This window comes from Eupeodes corollae, chromosome 1 (assembly GCF_945859685.1).
Source record: "Eupeodes corollae chromosome 1, idEupCoro1.1, whole genome shotgun sequence".
Taxonomy (NCBI): Eukaryota; Metazoa; Arthropoda; class Insecta; order Diptera; family Syrphidae; genus Eupeodes; species Eupeodes corollae.
The window spans coordinates 3,705,969-3,726,774 of record NC_079147.1 but is presented as its reverse complement, the minus strand read 5'-3'; the positions used below and the strand labels follow the sequence as shown (position 1 = coordinate 3,726,774).

The following is a 20,806-nucleotide window of genomic DNA, read 5'->3' as shown; positions in this document are numbered from 1 at the left end:
TTTGCTAAAAACTTCATTATAGAGTTAAATAAGGACTAATAACTTACGAAATTTTTGCAGAAATTAAGTAAGATGAACAAATAATTTAAACTGTAGGTATCTAGATTTGTAGTTTGCAAAATTATCACATAACTTAAGGGATATGCTGTGCTTTAACTTAGCCTTTAAACCCCGCTTTGATTTTCGCTAGCTTTTTTAAAGGGGCATATTTTAAAATGATGTAATATATACATTTTCAGGCGGCATTCAGTGAAGGCACCTTAATCCTTTAAAATAAAGTCAATAATTTGTAGTCAATAAATTTGTGAAAACATTATTTAAGCAACGTAGTTAGTTACAGAATTTATACAAGAAATTCATTCAAAGTACCTATAGGTAAATTTCACAAATTATATGTTCACAATTATTTCTACATCTCTTTGCCTGCTTTAACTAGGTATCCAGTAGACCTTCCCTATTTATAGAAATTTAAACACCACCATCATTAACCGCGAACAGCCCACTACAGATTGAAATCGAGATAATTGGTATGGCGTGATTATTGCTCTATAGGTCAATGGCTTAAGTTCGTTTTTAGAGAAAAAAAACTATCAAGTGCCTCCCAAAAAGAAAACCATGACATTAAGACTACCATACACATTATTTGGCACACCTGGCAGTGTTACTACTCTCCCCTCTAAATCATGCCACATTCTTAGTGTCGTTTACGCTACTCTACTCGCCGCTGCCGCGCTGATGCCTCCTGCATCAAACCATCATTCTTAGTGCTAATTTCATCATCTGTTTGAAAAAGCTCCAACAACGTGTAACCAAGGAGAACTAAACACGCGGTTACCAAAACGAACAGCTGATGTCCGAAAGCTTGAAGATTTATTCTCTCGACTGACAGAAATCCAAAAGAAAAGAAAAAAGAACGCCACAGAGTGCAATGAAAAGACAACAAAAGTATCAAATGCTCACAAAGCGACGAAGCCAAAGCGCTTGTGCCGGCATCAGACCAGCACCAGACATCATCGGCTTTGACTTCGACGGAAGCGCAGCCAAAGACGAAAGACCAAACCAGAAAGCATTCACTCTCTTACCAGAGTTAAAGAGCGGGAAAGCCAAGCCAAACATCGTCCGATGTGGGGAAATCGTAAAAAAAAAGACCAACAACATGCTACGTGGAACGTACTTTGAAAATAAAAAGAACACCCAGAAAAATCACATACAACAGCTGATGCTGTATAGCTTTTTAGATACATAGGTTAGGTATTGAGTGTTGTGTATACTAGGCACCGGTAATATTGTGTGGCACGCTCTGACTTCGTGAACACGTTTTGGCTTTGGCACTGTTTCTGTTTTGGAGAACCGTCTCAAAAACCACACAAACATAATCATCAGTAAACTCGCAAAAAGCTAGGTAGGTATCTATAAGTACATTTGGTATATTTTATTTGAGTAAAATAAATATCTAAGTAAAATGTACAGTGAGTCAAAACAGACTGTGTGAAATTTTGGTGGAATTGTAAATTAAAAGTAGAGTAGTAGTAGGATTTAAATTTTAAAAAATGCAAGCAGCTATTAGAAGTCTCGAACAATGGGTAGGTTCATACGACATAACCAGCTTGTATAGATAGTATCTGATTGGCCAGATGCCAAAAAATTGACTGGAAACTTAGTCAAAATATATCTCCCTTAAAATCAAGTCAAGCCCACTAATGTGAAAATGTATTTAACTTTATAATTCTGTGATTAATTTTTTACTGCAAGCTTAGTGTAAAAATATTCCTTGACATATTGGAAAAGTTACAATGCAGAATACAACTTATTTTGAACCTAGTGTTAAAAGTTTTTGCTTTTAAATGTTAATAATGTTGTTGGTACTTTATTTACGGTCTACTGAAGGTAAAATATAGTGAAGGAAAATGTTTGAAATTAATGACATCTTAAAAAATGAATCAGCTTTACCTAAGTGTAATTTTGCGTTCAAGAAATGTAGTTAACTAAAAGTCTCTCTGAAAATTTAAAAGTCCATCTGGAAATGGTTATGGTTAATGTTAACAATGACGTTTTTTGGCAATGTCTGCACACAAAATAGGTAGGTTTAGGCGACATAAGGGACTTGGACTTCCAAGGCAAGTTTCTACTGTCTGATTGGCCAGCTGCCAAAAAGTTGCCTTCCAATTAAGGCAAAAGTTGACTGGAAAGTAAGTCAAGAAAAATTTCCAAAACTATCAAGTCAAAAGGCAATTGATCATGTTTTTTTATTCACTGAAACTTACTCTATGGTTTATTTATTTTCTGCACAATTCCATTTAATAAAGGTGATTTTTATAGCTATTATATTTTTGGCAACACAGCTGACGCACGTTTCGTCTTTTGTTTCACTGTCAAACATCTTCAGTTTGGTCTATAATTTAACCATTAAACGTCTTAAAAATGAACAACGCTTGGTGCGGTTTATGGGCTAGTGGCATCATTGGACCGTACTTCTTCAAAGATAAGGCGAATCGTAACGTAAGTGTGAATGGTGAGCGCTACCGTGAGATGGTATCCAACTTTTGTTTGCCCAAAATGCAAGAGCTTGACTTGCATGACATGTGGTTTCAACAAAACTGTGCCACATGCCACACAGCGCGCCCAACAATGTACTTATTGAAAGGCGAGTTCGGTGAACATTTTATTCCACGTTCAGGACCGGTCAGTTGGCCGCCTAGGTCGTGTGATTTAACACCTTTAGACTATTTTTTGTGGGGCTATGTTAAAGCTCATATCTATAGAGACAAGCCAGCTTCAATTGACACATTGGAAGACAACATTGTAGCATTCATTCGTGAGATACCGGCCGAAATTTTGGAAAGAGTATGCCAAAATTTGACTAAGCGGATGGCCCATTTGAGGCGCAGTCAAGGTCAACATTTACATGAAATAATCTTCAAACATTAAATTATATGGACCGTACTATCTATTCAAATAAAGATTTCATGATTTTTCCTGAATCGTATGTTTTTTTTTTGAAAAAAATTCCTATAGCTTTTAAAAATCTTTAATAATGTTTTTGATAGTTGTACGATGAACTGAAAGTAAGATTAGTGAAATAAAGTTCAAGTTTCAAATTTACGACACTTGAAAAAGTAACTAGCTGCCTTGGTCAAAATATACGTTCAAAGAATGCGACTGCAAAGAAAGTCCCTTATGCTGTCTGAACCTGCACAATCTGAAGACACTGTGGACAATTCTTAATCACAGATAAGAAACTATACAGATGTCTCATCCCCATAAAAGAAAGTGTCTCATATTTTTTCCACTGCTCCTTGGCCATCAACCGTCAAAAAGCTTTCAGAGAAATCTGTATATTTTCTTATCTGTGCTCTTAATAAAAAAGTATTGAAACGAGCGTTCAATACATTTCGTCATTTGACAATGACATTAAGCTTATATATAAGCAAGAAGTAAAGTTGGGTTAACCTGCACTTTGAATTTGGCAACATTCCATGATTTAACTTCTTTTAATTTTGTATGTATTGTGTTTGGTCAGTTATTGACAGAAGTGGATACTACTTAGCTTTAAAAAAGCCAATATGAGGTAATTTGCAAGGCACAAAATTCTTTCGTCTTATAAACCAATCTCACTTAAGCCCGAAATTCTGAAATACCAATGTTCTTAAGACCTTTTTTTTTCATTCCAATCTGGAAAAAGAATCTTTATACTTTTCTGTTAGTTCAAAATGAAGTTCAACGTTTAACTGATGGGCACTTCTGGAGGTCGAGTATTACGTCTAAATGGTTTTAAGGGGAAACTGCACTTAGCATTGTCAATGCAACACTATTTATAAAAATAAATTGGTAGTTTCAGAGATTCCTAAGGTTAAAAAAGAAATCGATAAGTCAATTATTACGAAAGTAAATGGGGCGTTCTGATATTAACAAATTAATTCCGTGCCTTCTCAATATTTTAACTTTGTTGCTTAGGAGTAATTGAGGGCATTCACGAAGGTAGTGGTTACGTAGCCAAGGCATATTCAAAATCAGCTGCTCAGTAAGGACAAAAATGTTTATAATAAAATGAGTCGTTAAGTATTTAAGTACAAATATAAATCACTTATATTTTATCGTAAAACTCAAAATTAGTTGGCACAACAATCCGTTGAGAACAAGGGCCAAGTGACTTACAACAATCTTGGTTGATTTGTCAATTCCTATTTTATCTTATTTGGTTTTATCGGTTAAGATTATGTAAAGTTCTCAAAACACAAATGTTTCTTATTTGGTATATTCGCATTTGTCATTAATGTGACAGCTCCGGATTGACTAAGTTCGTAGTTTAATTTGGGATTCAAGAACCTTATTAAATTTGTAATGCATTTATGAATGCAGCTATTGCCTTGTCACGTCCTTAACAAAATTTAAGTTAAACATTGTTTTTTTATTACATACCTATATATTTTCCCTAAATTAAACCGATACAAATATGTATTAATAAATTAACAACAAAAGTAATGCGCAATTTTTGAACTCACTGTTTGCATTGATAATAAATATCCACAAACATCCCAACCCCATAATGATATTCAGAACATATAGATTAATTTAGAGAATTTGTTGTTTGCATTATAACTAAATTATGCGGCAATGAATAAAATCAAATCTAAATTCACTCAACGAATTAGTTTGATGTCTCTTAAGTATCTTAAATTGAGCACTGCGTGCGAATTGAATATTAAAGCCTTGTTTTACTTTGATGATTGTTGTCATTATAATATGCATATGCATATAAACATAGTAATACATTTTCCAATTGGTTCTAATTTGCTTTGCATCATTTGTTTGTTTTGTAAGAGTTGAAAATAATTTAAAGTAGATAAACAAATTGAGAAATAAAAACAAATACGATATTTAAATTTAAAATGATATAAACACCACACCACCAGGCCCGTGAGTCACAACCAAGAATGTGGCAAATTTACATTTCTAATTTTGTTTTTAAATACACTTTGATGAATTGTTTATAAAATTGTTTCTCTAGAAAATTTTATTATTATTCTTTAAGGATGGGTTAATCCTTCTTCTTAACATACGTTATTTTGTATTACATCATAGCATGTAAATGTATTCATTTTATATTATGGCACATTAACATTTTATTGTTTTTTCGCAAGGTATGTTAAGTAGCCATCAAATTAATAGTATTCACTTCATCTGCTAAGAAATTATAGCCTATTCAATATTTTAAGAAACTATTGAACTTCTCACGTTTTTACTATCAAGCTTTTAAATAATTAAAATTAAGAATTAATTTAAATAATATTCATATTTTATTAAAAGAAAATATCTGCATACGTTTTTATTTTTTTCGAACTTATGTAACTATTAAAGAGAGACTGGGATGCAACCCACACTAATAACTTCTAATCGTTTATGCCTTTTAAAAATAAAATATAATAACAATATATTATTTTAAAATATTCATAATAATATTTTGTGTGAGATAAAAAATTTAAAGTCAAAATATTTCTTTGTTCTCCTAATACATGAGTCGAAAATTATTTTTTTATCAGTTTTTTGTACGTTTCGTGTTTGGTTTAAAAAGCTGTCAGTTGAATTATTCTAAAAAATTAACAACAATATTTTAAATATAATGAAGTAATTTGATTTTAAAATCTATTTTTGTTGACGGGTTTATATTCGAAAATAAATTGAATTGGATTGTTTTTATATAAAATTTAGCATAAATAATGAAATCATTTTGAAGTCAAACAATCACGAAAATCGAATATCAATAATTTTGCATAATATTTTTTTAGAAAGGTATTTGTTTGCAAAAAGTGAGGGCTTGATTTTTTATAAAAGAATTACTGAATGTCAAAAACAATATTTTGTATTTAATTTTTGAAAAGATGTTTGAGTCGAAAATAATTGTTTAGGAAGTTTCAGTAATATATGTTTAGGTTTTTCTTTTTTGTAAGAAAAGCTGCTGAAATTTTGAAAAGATATTTGATTCAAAAATAATTTTGGATCAATTTTTTAATTGTATTTGTAAACAAAAGTGTCAAGTCGTTTTTTGTCAAAATTTCACCATTTTTAACAAACGTTATTTTTTGTTGCATTACTTTTTTTGGGGTAAAATCATTTTTTGTTCATAAAATATTCGATGTGGCAATTTTTTTTTATATTTTTGATTTATTAAAAAAAAGTAAGGTAATGTTTTTTTTTTTTTTATTTTTAACCTTTATATAATTTTGTATACAAACGTACGAACATACATACACACGCACACAAAGACATCTATCTAAAAAGTCCTCTATTTAGATTTTAGATAACATTTTTAATTCCTCAAATTGGACCGATTACAATAACTTCCTATGGGAAGTTAAAAAGTCTCAAAATCTGAAACTGTTTTTTACCCCAATTACTAATTTTAACCTTAACTTAGTTCATATTTAGCAACTTCAACTTCAGGCCCCAAGCTTTAACCTTTAAGAAATGTGTAGCAAAAGTCATAATTAATATGGTAGCTTTAAAAAGTTGTTTATAATTCCAAAAATTCAAAATTTAGTACACATTTGCATAAAATTTATGGTTTACCGCACATATTATGTATGTACCTATTAGACCTAGATCCGGCGGCAAATTTTTGGAATGGAGCGATAACCAAAATCACTATTATATTAAATCTTACCTTGTGGCGGGTTTGTTTTTAGCCGTAAGCGTTCAAAAAAGGTAATGTTTTCGATCTTGAGGTCGAAATGATAACCACATGAGTGACACGTCAAATCCCATGATTACAAAGATGTGTGTCTAAGCCATTTTGCTTTCAGTCTTTTGCTTGCCAAACGCATTTTAAGCTTTTTTTCATTCATTTTTCAACTTAACACCCCGATAACTTTTTTCCTTAACTTACGTTAAGGGAATGGTATACCAAAACATCAAGAATTTTTATTTATAAAACATAAAAAGCCTCAATGACATAAGCATTAGGTGACATGTAAATAGGGAAGCCAAAAAATAAATTATTGGTAGTCATTCTAAAGTCAGTGTTGTCATTCCTCTCAAAATTGGAATGCTGTTATTGAGGATGACATAACAAGAATTGAATTAAGAACTTTCTTATTGCTTTAGAAGGAAATGCAAGGGGAAGCACCATATGTTTGATTAGGTTCTTTTTAAGTAATTTTATTTTATTTAATAAAAGAAGATTTTTTAAAAGCTTTTAGGAAAGTTTTTTTTTCCAATAAATACACACAAAATTCAGAAAAATGCATAACATCTTTATTTGAATCGATAGTACGGTCCATATAATTTAATGTTTCAAGATTATTTCATGCAAATGTTGACCTTTACTGCGCTTCTAACGGTCCATCCGCTTAGTCCAATATTGGCATACTCTTTCCAACTATTCGGCCAGTATCCCACAAATAAATGCTTCAATGTTGTCTTTCAATGACATGAGCTTTAACATAGCCCCACAAAAAATAGTCTAAGGGCGTTAAATCGCACGATCTAGGCGCGAATAATAGACCGGCCCCGAACGTGAAATTAAATGTTCACTGAACTCGCCTCTCAAAAAGTCTATTGTTGCGCGTGCTGTGACAGGTGGCACCGTTTTGTTCAAACCACATGTCATGCAAGTCAAGCTCTTGCATTTCGGACAAAAAAAAATTTGGATATCATCTTACGGTAGCGCACTCCATTCACATTTACTTTACGATTCGCATCATCTTTGAAGAAGTACGGTCCAATGATGCCACCAGCCCATAAACTATACCAATCTGTTGCTTTTTCTGGACGCATTGGTAGCTCTTGCAATGCTTCTGGCTGATATTCAAAATCGACAATTCTGCTTATTTACGTACCTATTGAGCCAAAAATCAACTTCGTCGCTGAACACAACTTTTCGGTAAAAAGCGCGCGATGAACTTTCTTAACAGAGCACGCATTTTCATAATAAAATTCAATAATTTGCAAGCGTTGTTCGTTTGTAAGACAATTTATGGTTAAATTATAGACCAAACTGAAGATGTTTGACAGTGAAACAAAACACGAAACGTGCGTCAGCTATTTAAACCAGTGTTGCCAAAAAGATAGTTGCTAAAAAACCACCCTTTATGATCGTAGCTAAAATATTCGTAATTGACAACTTATATCACTAGCAACAACTTATATCACTTGTAACAACTTATACCACTAGTAAGTAATTCTTAATACGTTGTGCATATACTTGATCTTATAAGTTAAAATGGAAGCTTGTTTGGTTTCAGCTTTTGATCGGAAGTCATGGAGTGGGGCCTTAAAGAAAATCTAGTCGCGATAATCGCATCACATAAATGTGGAAAAAATTCAAATCAAATTTTCGAACTTTTAAAAACACTTGGTTTATCGCGAATGTTTGTGTATCACTCTATAAAACGTTTTGATGAACTGTCAAGAGTAGAGGACAGACCAAGAAGTAGTCGTTCACGCGTCGCTCGAACGAGCGCAAAAGTAAAAGCTGTGCTTGAACGAATTCGTAGGAATCCTCTTCGGAAGCAGAAGATCATGTCCAGAGAATTGGATATATCCGACAGATCCATGTCAAGGCTGATCCGAGATGATCTTCACATGAAAGCATATCGTCGAGCAACAGGACATCTTTTAACTCCAAGTCTTAAAAAAATTAGACTTAAAAGAAGCAAAAAGCTTTTGCAGTGGCACGCGGTGAATGGCCATACAAATATCTTGTTTACGGATGAAAAAATCTTCACAATAGAAGAAGTTTATAATAAACAAAATGATAAGATTTATGCGACGTCATCCAAAGAAGCCAAAAAAGTTGTTCCAAGGGTTCAGCGTGGACACCACCCCGCTTCAGTAATGGTTTGGTAGGGGGTTTCCCATAAAGATGTCACATCACTGCACTTTTGTGAAAAAGGCGTGAAAACCGGTGCAAAAGTGTATCAGGAGAATGTTCTCGAGGGTGTTGTTTAGAGATTAACAAATACTCTCTTCAACGTTGAAAGATGGATCTTCCAACAAGACTCTGCTCCAGCACACAAGGCAAAAACGACACAAGAGTGGCTTAGAACAAATATCCCGGATTTTATTGCAGCTGCAGATTGGTCATCAGGGAGTCCAGATTTGAATCCATTGGATTACAGTTTGTGGTCCGAACTGGAGAACATGGCCTGTAAGACTCCCCATCGAAATTTGGATAGCCTAAAAGCTGCTTTGTTAACAGCAGCGTCATCGATACCCAACGACACAGAGCGTGCCGCTATAGACCAATGGCCACAACGTTTGAAAGCCTGCATTAAGGCTAAAGGCGGCCATTTTGAGTAAAACTTTTTTTTTCTTAAAACTAATATTGTGAACTAATTAAAAAATAAATTTAATGATATAAAATGTACTAGATTTTTTTTCATTGCGCTCTTAAAATGTAACAGAACTTATGGCTGGACTAGGTATGTTAATTATTTGGTTATTTTATAAATTAGTATATTATTTCCTAAATATTTTATCAAACAAAATTTTGCAATCACTTAACTGCATTAAGATATACGATAAACAAAGAAAAAAAGGACACATGTAAGCGTTTCATTAATATTTGTTTTTTTGTTTTCATTGCTGAGTTTGACATTTGCTTCGATTAACAGTTTGTCTATTCAAGAGTACCGTTAAAATAAAATGTTGGCTAGAAGTTTTTTTTTTTTAAGCGATTTAGGGCGCAAAGGAAAAAATGCAGACCTTGATGAAAAGGTAAAACATACAAAAAAACTTTGCTGATATTTTAGACATGAAGCCAAACACTTTCGGAGAGAAGGAAGGATCGAACCAAAGAAGAAGATGAGTCAACCAAAAAAGTTAACAAAGAAAGAAGAACGCCTTACAGTAAGAAAAATTAAAGCAAATCCTCGTTTAAGTGCACCGAAAATTGTGGGAAAAGTGTTATTGGAATGCAAAAAGAAAATATCTGCATCAACGGTACGCCGAACCATAAAGAAAATGGTCGTGTGCCGAAAAAAGCCAATTACCAATATGCGCAACAGGCAAATTCGAATCAAATTTGCGAGGTAACACATAAATAAGGATGCAAATTTGCTGACGAGAGTCAGTTCAACCTCTTTGGATCGAATGGAAGAGTTATGGTTAAGCCAAATGAAGAGCTTTAAAGCAGGAACTCAAAGCAAACAGTGAAGCATGCAAGCGGGCACATCATGGTTTGGGGTGAATTTCGGCAAGAGGCATGGTAAATTTAGTTTTCATCGACGGTATATTGAAAAAGGAATACTATTTGAGGTTTCTAAGAGAAAACTTAAAACAAAGTGCTGAGAAAATGGCCATTTTAAGGAATTTAAAATTTTGCCAGGACAACGACCCGAAGCACAACGCGTATGTTGTAAGGGAATAGCTTCTGTACAACTGTCCAAAAGTTATTCAAACACTTCCACAATTTCCTGACCTTAACCCAATCGATAATTTGTGGAATGAATTGGACCACGGATCTCGCGAAAATCTTGGCTCTTCAATAAGTGCACTAAAGCAATGGCTTCAAGAAGAATGATGCAAAATAGACATGAATACCTTCAAACAATTATAAAAAATATGCCCAAGCGACGTACAAAATATTAAAATCAATGGTAAGAAAGATTAATTAAAAAGTTAATATAAAAATATATAAAAAACGAATATTAATGAAGTGTACTTTTTGAATTGTCGTATTGTTTATTTATTTTATTTTGTTAATTTGCTATTTTAACTAAAAAATGTATATACAGTATTTATCGCTTATAAGAAACACGCTTATAAGAAAACCTCGTTTAGAAGAAACTTCAACAAAAGCACCGTGAACTTTCCCATATATTTTAATGTTGAATTGTATGTTTATAAGAAACACGTTTATAAGAAATACACTGATAAAAGAAACATTTCTCAAACACAAACTTTTATTTTTCATGCAAAGTTGGTTGGATATAAGAAACTTGCAAACAAATCACAAAATTTAAAAAAAAACATGAAAAATTAAAAAAAAAACTATGCAAATGTCATTTATGCACATAATTATTTTTAACAAATTATTTTGTTTGTCATACCTGCACACCTGCAATAGGGATCATTCACTCATTCAAATCACATTACCGAAAGTGTTTGCTTAGGAAGCAAATTCTTGCTCTAGAACTCGGTGATATGAAAAGTTTCTTACGAGAAATTAATTTACTGAATGCTTTGAAGATTGTAAAACGATCTTGGTGGCTTGTTACCCCGCAAACTATACAAAATTGCTATAAAAAGTCTGGAATTTTTAAAAGTACCGAAGAAGACCAAGGTATGCACAATGTTTTGTTACATCATCTAAATTGGATTATGACATGAGTTTTCAATTCAAAATTAAATAGAGCGCAATGAACCATAACCACAGTTATTTAACTTCGGTGAAAATTTTGATGGTGAGGAAAATGAAAATTGCTTTGGGGAGATGGACGATACCGTCCAAATACCATTGCCAAAACCAACAAGAAATGAAGCCCTGCGTGCTTTTTCGTTTTGAAATGATATTTAGATGGTGATGATGACATCATACATACCATCGAAGATATTCTTGTCAAGAAGCGCAAGGAAGACGTGATTCAAACAACAATGGATGATTATCTATTTTGAAAAGTTAGGTAGATACATCGCACCTCCGGTGCAATATCGACGCAATTGCAATTTTTTCTGAAATTGAGTTAAGAACGCCATAATGTCCCAAATGTTTTATCCGTGGTAAAATTGACGTGATTGTATCTTTGGAAGTGCCCAAAAGAGACCACTTTTTTGTTTGACACATAAGTTTAAAATATACAATTTTTCGGAGCAACAAAGTCGTAATGTACCTTGCGCTCCACAATAGTTCAAACCCTTCACAAGCTCAAAAAAGAAACAGGTGAAAGATATAAAAGGTAAGAATATGAACTCTAACTCACTGGATAGTCAGCTATTTTTAGGACTCTTGAAGTCGATTCTGTAGGCCTAATTTAGGGCGATATAGTATTTTCAATAAGCAAGCAAACTTTAACCGTGATTCCTGAACATTTAAGAAAATTGCATTAACGTCATTATTGCACCGGAGGTGCGACATATAGACTTAATTGTTTTATTTTTGTGTTTTTTCGTTTAATAAAATTAATTTATATACTAATAAATTTTAAGACCGTGTTTGAATTGAGTCAATTATTTAGCCTAGGATAAATGTTTGGCATTCCAGAGTATATCCGTATAAGAAACTTGTTTCTTATATCCGTATAAGAAACTTGTTTCTTATATCCGTATAAGGAACTTGTTTCTTATATCCGTTGTAAGGATATAAGAAAAATTCGGTTAAAAGAAACAAATATTGTGCAAATTTTGAGTTTCTTATAAGCGTTATGTACTGTATATTGAAATTGTTAAATATAAAATATTTTAAAGAAAAACTGGTTTTAAACTTTTTTAAAGTTTAAAGTGAAAAGTAAAGTGTTTTTATGGAAAGAAACAAAAAAACACGAATATCAATGGCACTCACTGTATATCACTTTTTTCCGCAAAGAAAATTTTCAATGCAATTTTGAGATAATAAAAACCAAAAAGAATAAAACCTATATTTTATTTGACTATACATATGTCTCTTCATATACATACGTTTGTAAATATGTATTATGTATGTACATATGTACATATTTAAAAATAGATTTTATGGAAAAAAACTGTCTGTACAAACACTGATAAAATTCAAATTCACTTTTTTGTAGGAAAGTGGTGCTATCTACACATGTACAACGTACATTCACACAATTGTTTAAATATAACTATACATTTTTTTTATCACAAAATGAAAGCTCTCAAAGTTTTTGCAAACTTAATATTTAAAAAGTAAACATTTTTGTAGGCACATCATTTAATTAGAAATGTGGATGTTTTTTTCTTCTTCAGAAAATAGACAAAAAGCTCACCTGAAATGGATGACAGTTTGCCTTCGCAGATTAAGTCAACAACCCTTTTCAAAACAACAAAAAAAAAAGTAAACAAAAACTTTTGATCAAATGCCGGTTTTGAAACAAAAAGAAACCGGTATGACAGATAAGTCAGTGAACTTATAAAATCTATTTCATTTACGGTATAGAGAGTAGGACAAGGAAACATGTTTCATGATCAATTTAATAATTTATTACGGTACAGTATTTGACTTGAATTTTAAATTTATAAAAATAAGGCATTATATTGAATTTTAATCAGCCAAGAAATAAGCTTTCACCATGGTTGTTCAATTAATAATCAGAAAATTGTATACAACAACATTCATTTTTGTACTGTAGGTTAGGAACTCGTTAAACGGCTGGGAACTTAGCTTTGTGCCAATACACTTTGGTAATAAATGCACCACAAACACGTGTATGCATTTGATTGAAATAGCTTTAATGTTTATGCACAGTTTTTAAAATCGTGTTCAATCTTCAATTAACATGTTTTATAGAGGTTTGTCGATAGTGAAAAAGTAATGTTTACAGTTTTTTAACTGTGATCAGAACTTAAAAAGCAATTATTACTTTATCAATTGGGACAAGTATGTGTTCGGAGAAGAAAATATATCAAGAGTGAATTCTTTGTACATAAAGTTGACGATTATTGGTTAAATGAGATCTGCTCTGACGAATTTGAGTTTTGAGCAGTGACGGTGCGTCAATAAGACGTTTTAGACAGTGTCTACCCTTCAGATTTGAAACAATACTTTACTCTCTACAGTACCTAAATACATAACTTTAAAAATGATATGCATGGAAAAAAAACAAAAATTTGTACCTAATTATACTAATTCCTATTTTGATTTCATTAAGAATAATATTTCCTATCCCATAGTACCTACTTCTTGTCATTTTTTGTCTAACCCATTTATATGTGTATCTACAATCTACATTCACACCTATTTCTACTTTTATTTATCACTACCTCACATATACCAACATCATGCTATGCTATGATGGATAGCTTGGCTCTACATATATGACTGACTTCTATTAACTAACCTCCCGAACGAACACCGAATACCGAAAGTACGAATGGCACGACACGAGTAAAGACGAAGACAGTGTCTTTGTTTCCCTTTAAAGTTATATGAAGGGAAAAAGGTTAGCTTATCATTCCCAAAAACTGATTTTGTATGGAAGCTAGTAGACATAATTGAATCTGTCTAATCGCTTGTTTGTTTTGAAAGTAAATTCTTAATTCGAATTTTTCATGAAGAGAACGAGTGTCAGTCAGGAGGAGCAGCACAGTGAATGTGATCAACGCAGCACGCAGCGGCAGCGGCAGCAGGCAAGTGTTACCACTTCTCAAAAAAAAGTGGAAGTAGATTTTAGGAAAAAAGTGAAGTAGATTTCAAAAATTAACTTTTTCTTAATTATTCTACATATTTTTAAATTACATTATTTCAATAAAAAATAGAAAAAAAAATTAATTATTTAAGGCTTCATATCATATACTTCAAGATGTTAATGTAACATTTCTTAAATTAAATCTTGCTTGTTAGAAACGAAAAAGCAAAGATTGGGATAGTGTTGGTAATATCAAATGACTTTAGGATGTTTTTATTGCAAAGGACGAGTTCTTCAAGAAATAGTTATTGGAATCGTAATACAATTTTAGTACATCAACAAACCTTTTATCTTTGTTTTAAGACAACTTGAAAATATCTTTTGATATTGAAAACAAACAATCAAATCCAAAATAATACTAGGGCATAACTGAAAACTAACAAACAAAAAAAAAAATGCACGACTGGTTCGCATGAACTTGCTCATGTATTCAAAAATGTCTGTCTAAAACTATTTCCTGTATTAAATTAAAATGTACCTGCAAAAAAAATTGTTTTCAAAAATGTAAATGCCATTTGATTTCTCAAGAAAAAATACAATTTTTTTAAACTTTCGTTTGAAAATAGTTATTGAATTTTAGTTTAAAAATATTTTTGGAATATAATTTTGAACTTATTATTAGACGACTGGCATTTCAATTTTGTAAAAAATGATAACCCATTTTCAAGAAATCAAATTTCGAAAAAAATAATATTTGTTTTTAAATTAAAAATAAAAACCAATGATATTTTTGGCAGAAAAAAAAAGTTTAGTTCTTGAGAAAACTTAAAAACAAAATAACGGTTTTAGCTGGGATGGGATAGCCTTTATATATTTTTATATTGAAAGAAGCTAAACTAAGAACACAAATTTTAGCAAGAATTTAAAAAAATCTATCGGTTTGTTTTTGAAAATAAATCGAATTATCGATATTGAGCTCTGTCGGAAGACGTTGCGTCTTACATGTGAATTAAATTATTTTCATTTCATTTTGATATTGAACTCTGACAGGACAAGTTAAGGTTGTAAATTTTTGAGATTGCCAACCTGTATTGCGTAAATCAATACATATTTGTAAAATGGATTTTTCAGGAAATGATGATATTTTTGAGTATTTCTCAAAAGATACAAATGTAAAATTTTCAATGGTACCTATAGAAGATAAGATAACTATTAATTCATTATTACAATGCGAAATAATGAATCAAAATTTGTGTCTACCCAGTCAAATGGACTGCCGCACGTCACTGGTTTTGAGATGGTTTATTTTATTTATATGACTAAATGTTGAGGTGATGTAAATAACTAACACTGAGCAAAACATTGATCTGAAAGATTTTTGTATACTCGTAGTTTATTTTTAGAGACTTTATGGTCTAACTCATAAGTTAGCGTTTATAATCAAATTGCTATTTAAATATAAAAACGAACAGCCACAAATTCCCGTTTCCGTCATCAGCAACACCATTGAAGCAACCTCAACCCAGAACAAAGTGGAAGCGTTCGCCAAATAGATACTTCGAAGGAAACTTCAAGCCGAATCCACCTGCTGAACCAACGTTCCTACAAAAAGTAGAGGCATCAATTTAGCATACCCTACAGCCAAACCCGGATATAATCAGTTCGTTGACACTAATCCAGCAAGTGATCCTACCGATAGTCCACATCCACGGAGAAAAATCAGCCACTTTAAAATAAGGTGATGGTAATCTTAATACCAATCTACTTAACACAACTGGACTTCATATCGAAATAAATAGATTCCGTTTAAACGCTCTTAGATTCAATTAAGTTCATCATTTCATTCTCAAGAGAATTTTCTGCTAAAACAAACCATACTTTTTCCGCTTAAAATTAACTGACTTCTCAATAATTCTATGTGTTAACTTATTGATTCAATAAAATTTTCTTGAAAAGGTGCATCATTTTAAATTAAATTGAACATCTCCTTAAACAAAAGTCACCACTTATACATACATGCAGTGATAAAAACGTTCCATGCTACCGTGCAAGAGGATCTTTGCAACAACAAAAAAAAACAGTTCCAATCAACCCATCTACCTATGAATTTAAGAAGAGAATCATTTTAAACTAAAGCGAACATCTTAAAACAGAATTTTTGGTTGCTTTTGGTTTTGTCTTTGCAACAGTGTGCATGTTCATGTGTATGTAGGTACGGTAGACAAACTAACGGATTTTTCATTAAATGAAGTGGTGACTCTCTATTTTAAGCAGATGTCCACATTAATTTAAGTTGTGACTCCGTTTTTTATAAGACAATTTCATTGTTTTTGTTAGTTTTGTTGCATCTTATACTCGTTCAGTAGACGCATTGTGTTTTTATTCTTTTTCCAGTGAAGTGTTGAAGTTTTATTAAATAACGTAAGTGACTAAAAATGTCGGAAAACAATGAAGAAAATATGATATATCAATTTGTTTATACAACTGGCGATAGTGCAATCGAAGGCCTTCTTTCTTAATGGGGTCTATGTGAAAATTCGATTGCACTGCTTCATGCGCAAGGAGTCGATCAAAATATACTCTGCAAAATGGAGCGTCATGATATTGAAGTACTTTTTTCAAAGGTTAATTTAGATTTTCGGGAATATATTTTGTTTAAAGACGGATTGTTAAATTGGCGCATTTCACAGGTAAGTATTAAAAGTTTCCATTTTATCAATACTTTTTTTTTTATGAAAATAGCTTTACTTTCTGAGGGGTGTGGTGGTGCGATCTAACAAAAATATTATTTTTTTATTCGAAAGTTTTATTCATTTTTGACAATATTTTTGTTTTTATCTGGTTTTAAGGGCAAACCGTTGTCAGGACCAAGTTTAGTTGATCGAGACACACTCTCAATGTCCAAATCTGTTACAAGTTGGCTGGATAATTTAAACCAGTCTTCATCACCCTTAACTTCTTCTTCTGAAACACTGAATCTCATAGATGTACTGAATATCGAAAGTGTGTTACAAAAAACGATAAAGGGGCAGATCATAATTGAGTTTTACAAGAAAAATAACATCTTGGATAATAAATGTCAAAAGGACTTGGTCCAATGCATAGTAGACGAGTGCCTAAACAAGAGAGTTGTCTTAAATTACAAATTAATGCAACAAATTTCAGAAAGTATTGTTAGACTTTTTCCAACGGAGAAAAAGGTATGTATAATTTTTTACTTGCGATAAACAACGTATTTTAGAGGGCAAGTTTTGGATTCGTAAAAAAGCGATCCAGTCATGCCTATTTTTTTCTTAAATATCTTAAAAAATCATATTGATATTTAAACAAACAATTGTTAGGAGACATATTATATGCCAAGGAAGCAAGGCTCAAAAAATCGAACTGGAAAACTTCATTCCAAGTGGGCGAATAGTAAAATTCGCATTAAGTTTGTGAAGAGAACTAAGCCCAGCAGTACTGCGTCCACATCCCACAAAGAAGGCAATACTTCCGACTCTGATAAAGACAATCGTGATGAAGACGGTATTTTTTTTTTAAATTATTATATATAAGTGTTCCAACTATATATTTATTTAATTTCATATTTATTTATAGATGAGTTAGACCAATGTATTGTCTGGTTAGCGAATCATGTTGCTCCATGGGAAACTGTCCTTGACAACTGGAAGAAGACAAGCAACCTTCGCATTAAATCTCTGAAGAATAATGACAAATCATTAGGCGAATTGCTTAAGGATTGGCCGCGTTACAACGATGAATTAGGATATTCGTTGGTATGTTGATATTCTGTTTTTTTCTTGTGTATACTAGTGCACAATAACAATGATTTATAAGTACTGATTTTCTAATCCAACATTTCTTGTTCTAACATTTCTGTCCTATGCATTATTTATTCAATCTCCATAAAAAATTTAAACTCATCCTTAAAAAAAAGAGAATTTTTTGAAATGTTCATACAGATTTGAATAATTTCCAATTTAAATTTAATGAAGACTGAATAAATTAATACTTATACAATTTAAAAAAAAAAATATATTTAAAAGTTTTTTTTTTCATTAATTTTCATTAACAATAATGTTTACAATTAATGTTTGTTCATACATATATGTATATCCACATTGAACCTAGCTAAATTCCAAGTTTTGTTTCACGTTCTTACAGATTGATATAGATTTTGACCAAATATATCCCAACAAGTCAAATTGTTTGTTATCACAATATCACATTTTTGTTGAAAAAATTGAAAAGTTATACGCTTTGGAACTTAATGACAAACACAGCAAACAGCTTCTTGAAAAAATAAAAAACGAAAATGTTAACAAAGGTAATATCTATTCAAAAATATTAAATATTTCTCATTCTAAAACTTTTATTATTGACTACATATATACCTTTTATTTTAGATTCAAAAGACTGCGTAATCGCACTTTTACTACACGCTGTGCTTAAACCACATAGAATTAAATCAGGAGTAAAGCCTACAATTGAAGACGCTCAAAGTGATTTCATTTTACATGTTCTCAATATTAATGATGTCGTTCCAAAATTGAACACTTTAAGGGATGAACATTTAAAAAACAAGTCAACAGTTCAACCAAGGATAATCGCGGTAGGTCTTGATTTGACTCAACTCACCGATTTTTTTGTTTATTGTGATGGTATTAAGTACAAACCAGCTACATTTATCAAATGTATTGATATAGTTATTAAGTTAACGTACGTATTCGATTTAAAGTTTTCGGCCACAAGCAAGTTAGTCTGGCTTTTTTTGAGCAATATTTTTTTGATTTGTCTTCCGAACAATTTTCTGAAATTGCAAATCTCATTAACCGCATTAAAAATCAAAAATAAAAATGTGTGACAGGCTAACTTGTTTCATGTGCGAAAACGTATTTTTCACTGCACAACAAATTATAAACCATTTAAAAATATTTCATGGAGTACCTGCGATTTTTACATTTAAATGTAAACAAAATGACTGCAAACAAAAATTTAATAATATTTATGGTTTTAAAAAACATTTAATTAAACACTTGACTAAAAGAACTATTAATAAAGTTGAATTGTTAAGCATAGAAAACAACAATACTGAACTAGAAATTTTAAGTGAAAATGTTGATTTAGTTAGTAAGGAAAATATTTGTTTGCACAATAATTCAGCAGATAAACTCCCCGATGAATTTAGAGCCAATTGGTTGTATGATTTAAAAAAAAAAATCAATGAAATGGTTACTTTATTTACATTGGAGTTACACTCACATTCAAGTTTTTCAAGAAAAGTCGTTAATGAAATACAAACTGCTACAGCAATTCACATAACAACGCCAATTTCTGAATTAATCCGTGATTTTTTATGTCAACCTTCTGAATTTATTGTTTCAAATTCAAATGAAGTACTAGAATGTATAAGTAATCCTTTTGACCTCATTAAAACAGAATATACATTTTTAAAACATCTAGAAAAGTTAGGGGTTTACAAGGAACCAATACAATTTACAATATCAAATCAATTATCTGAAAGAGTTTTAAATAGAAATCCTACAATTAATGCTTCAAAAGTTGAAGGTTGTTTCCTTAGTCTCACTTTTCAATTTACTAAATATTTTGAATGTCCTTCGATACTCAAACTAACTTTGGCCAATATGGAAAATATAAAAACTTGTAATAAACTTAATAACATTTTGAATGGCCAGTATTGGAGTAAACACTCGTTTGGTTCGAAAATAGTTATACCATTTTTTATTTATTTTGATGCTTTCGAAGTCAATGATCCGTTAGGCTCAAAATCAGGCCATCATTCCGTTTGTGGCATATACTATAGTTTCCCAACTATACCAGTTCAACATCTTTCTAAATTGAGTAACATTTTCGTTGCAGGGTTTATAAAGAAAAAAGATATCGATAATTTTGGATACAATCGTTCGCTCGTACCTTTAATTGATGAAATTAAGTCACTTGAAAACGAAGGTATAACTCTGCAGGCAGAGGATGGCGAAGTTAAGGTTTTTTTCAAAATGGCACAAATATTAGGCGATAATCTTGGTTTGAATGAAGTATTGGGTTACACCAAATCGTTTAATTCCAATCATTTTTGCAGAATTTGTTGTAGAAATAAGTTGCAAAGTCAATCCGACGTAATTGAATACTCAGATCAATTAAGAAACAGATCTAATTATACAACAGATGTTTCTAAAAACGACACGAAAATGACTGGTATAATTGATATATCTATTTTCAATGAGTTAAGTGATTTTCACGTTACAGATAATATAACTTGTGACATGATGCACGATATTTTCTGTGGAGTTTGTAAATATGATTTATCTAAAATTTTGAATTATTTCATTTACATACAAAAATTATTTTCAATCGAGACATTTAACTCAAGAAAACAGTTGTTTAAATATGGCGAAACTGAAATGAAAAATTTGAGCCTCAGAATTGAAAAACACCATATCCAAAATGTTTCTTTTAAAATGACTGCGAAGGAAATGAAAACATTCATACATTTTTTGCCACTC

The 20,806-nt window shown here is 31.4% G+C and overlaps 2 protein-coding genes across 2 annotated transcripts in view; one reads left to right on the top strand and one right to left on the bottom strand.

Annotated features, from left to right (window-relative positions):
- Positions 1-20,806, bottom strand: part of LOC129942429 (acyl-CoA Delta-9 desaturase-like) — a 61,200-nt gene that overhangs the window by 22,422 nt on the left and 17,972 nt on the right. The gene's annotated exons all lie outside the window — the stretch shown is intronic.
- Positions 16,002-19,146, top strand: LOC129942428 (uncharacterized). The gene is made up of 6 exons (XM_056051351.1): positions 16,002-16,972; positions 17,132-17,482; positions 17,624-17,807; positions 17,880-18,058; positions 18,447-18,609; positions 18,689-19,146. Exons 1-6 carry the CDS (start codon positions 16,871-16,873, stop codon positions 19,144-19,146), a joined length of 1,437 nt encoding a protein of 478 aa, XP_055907326.1. The 5' UTR covers positions 16,002-16,870.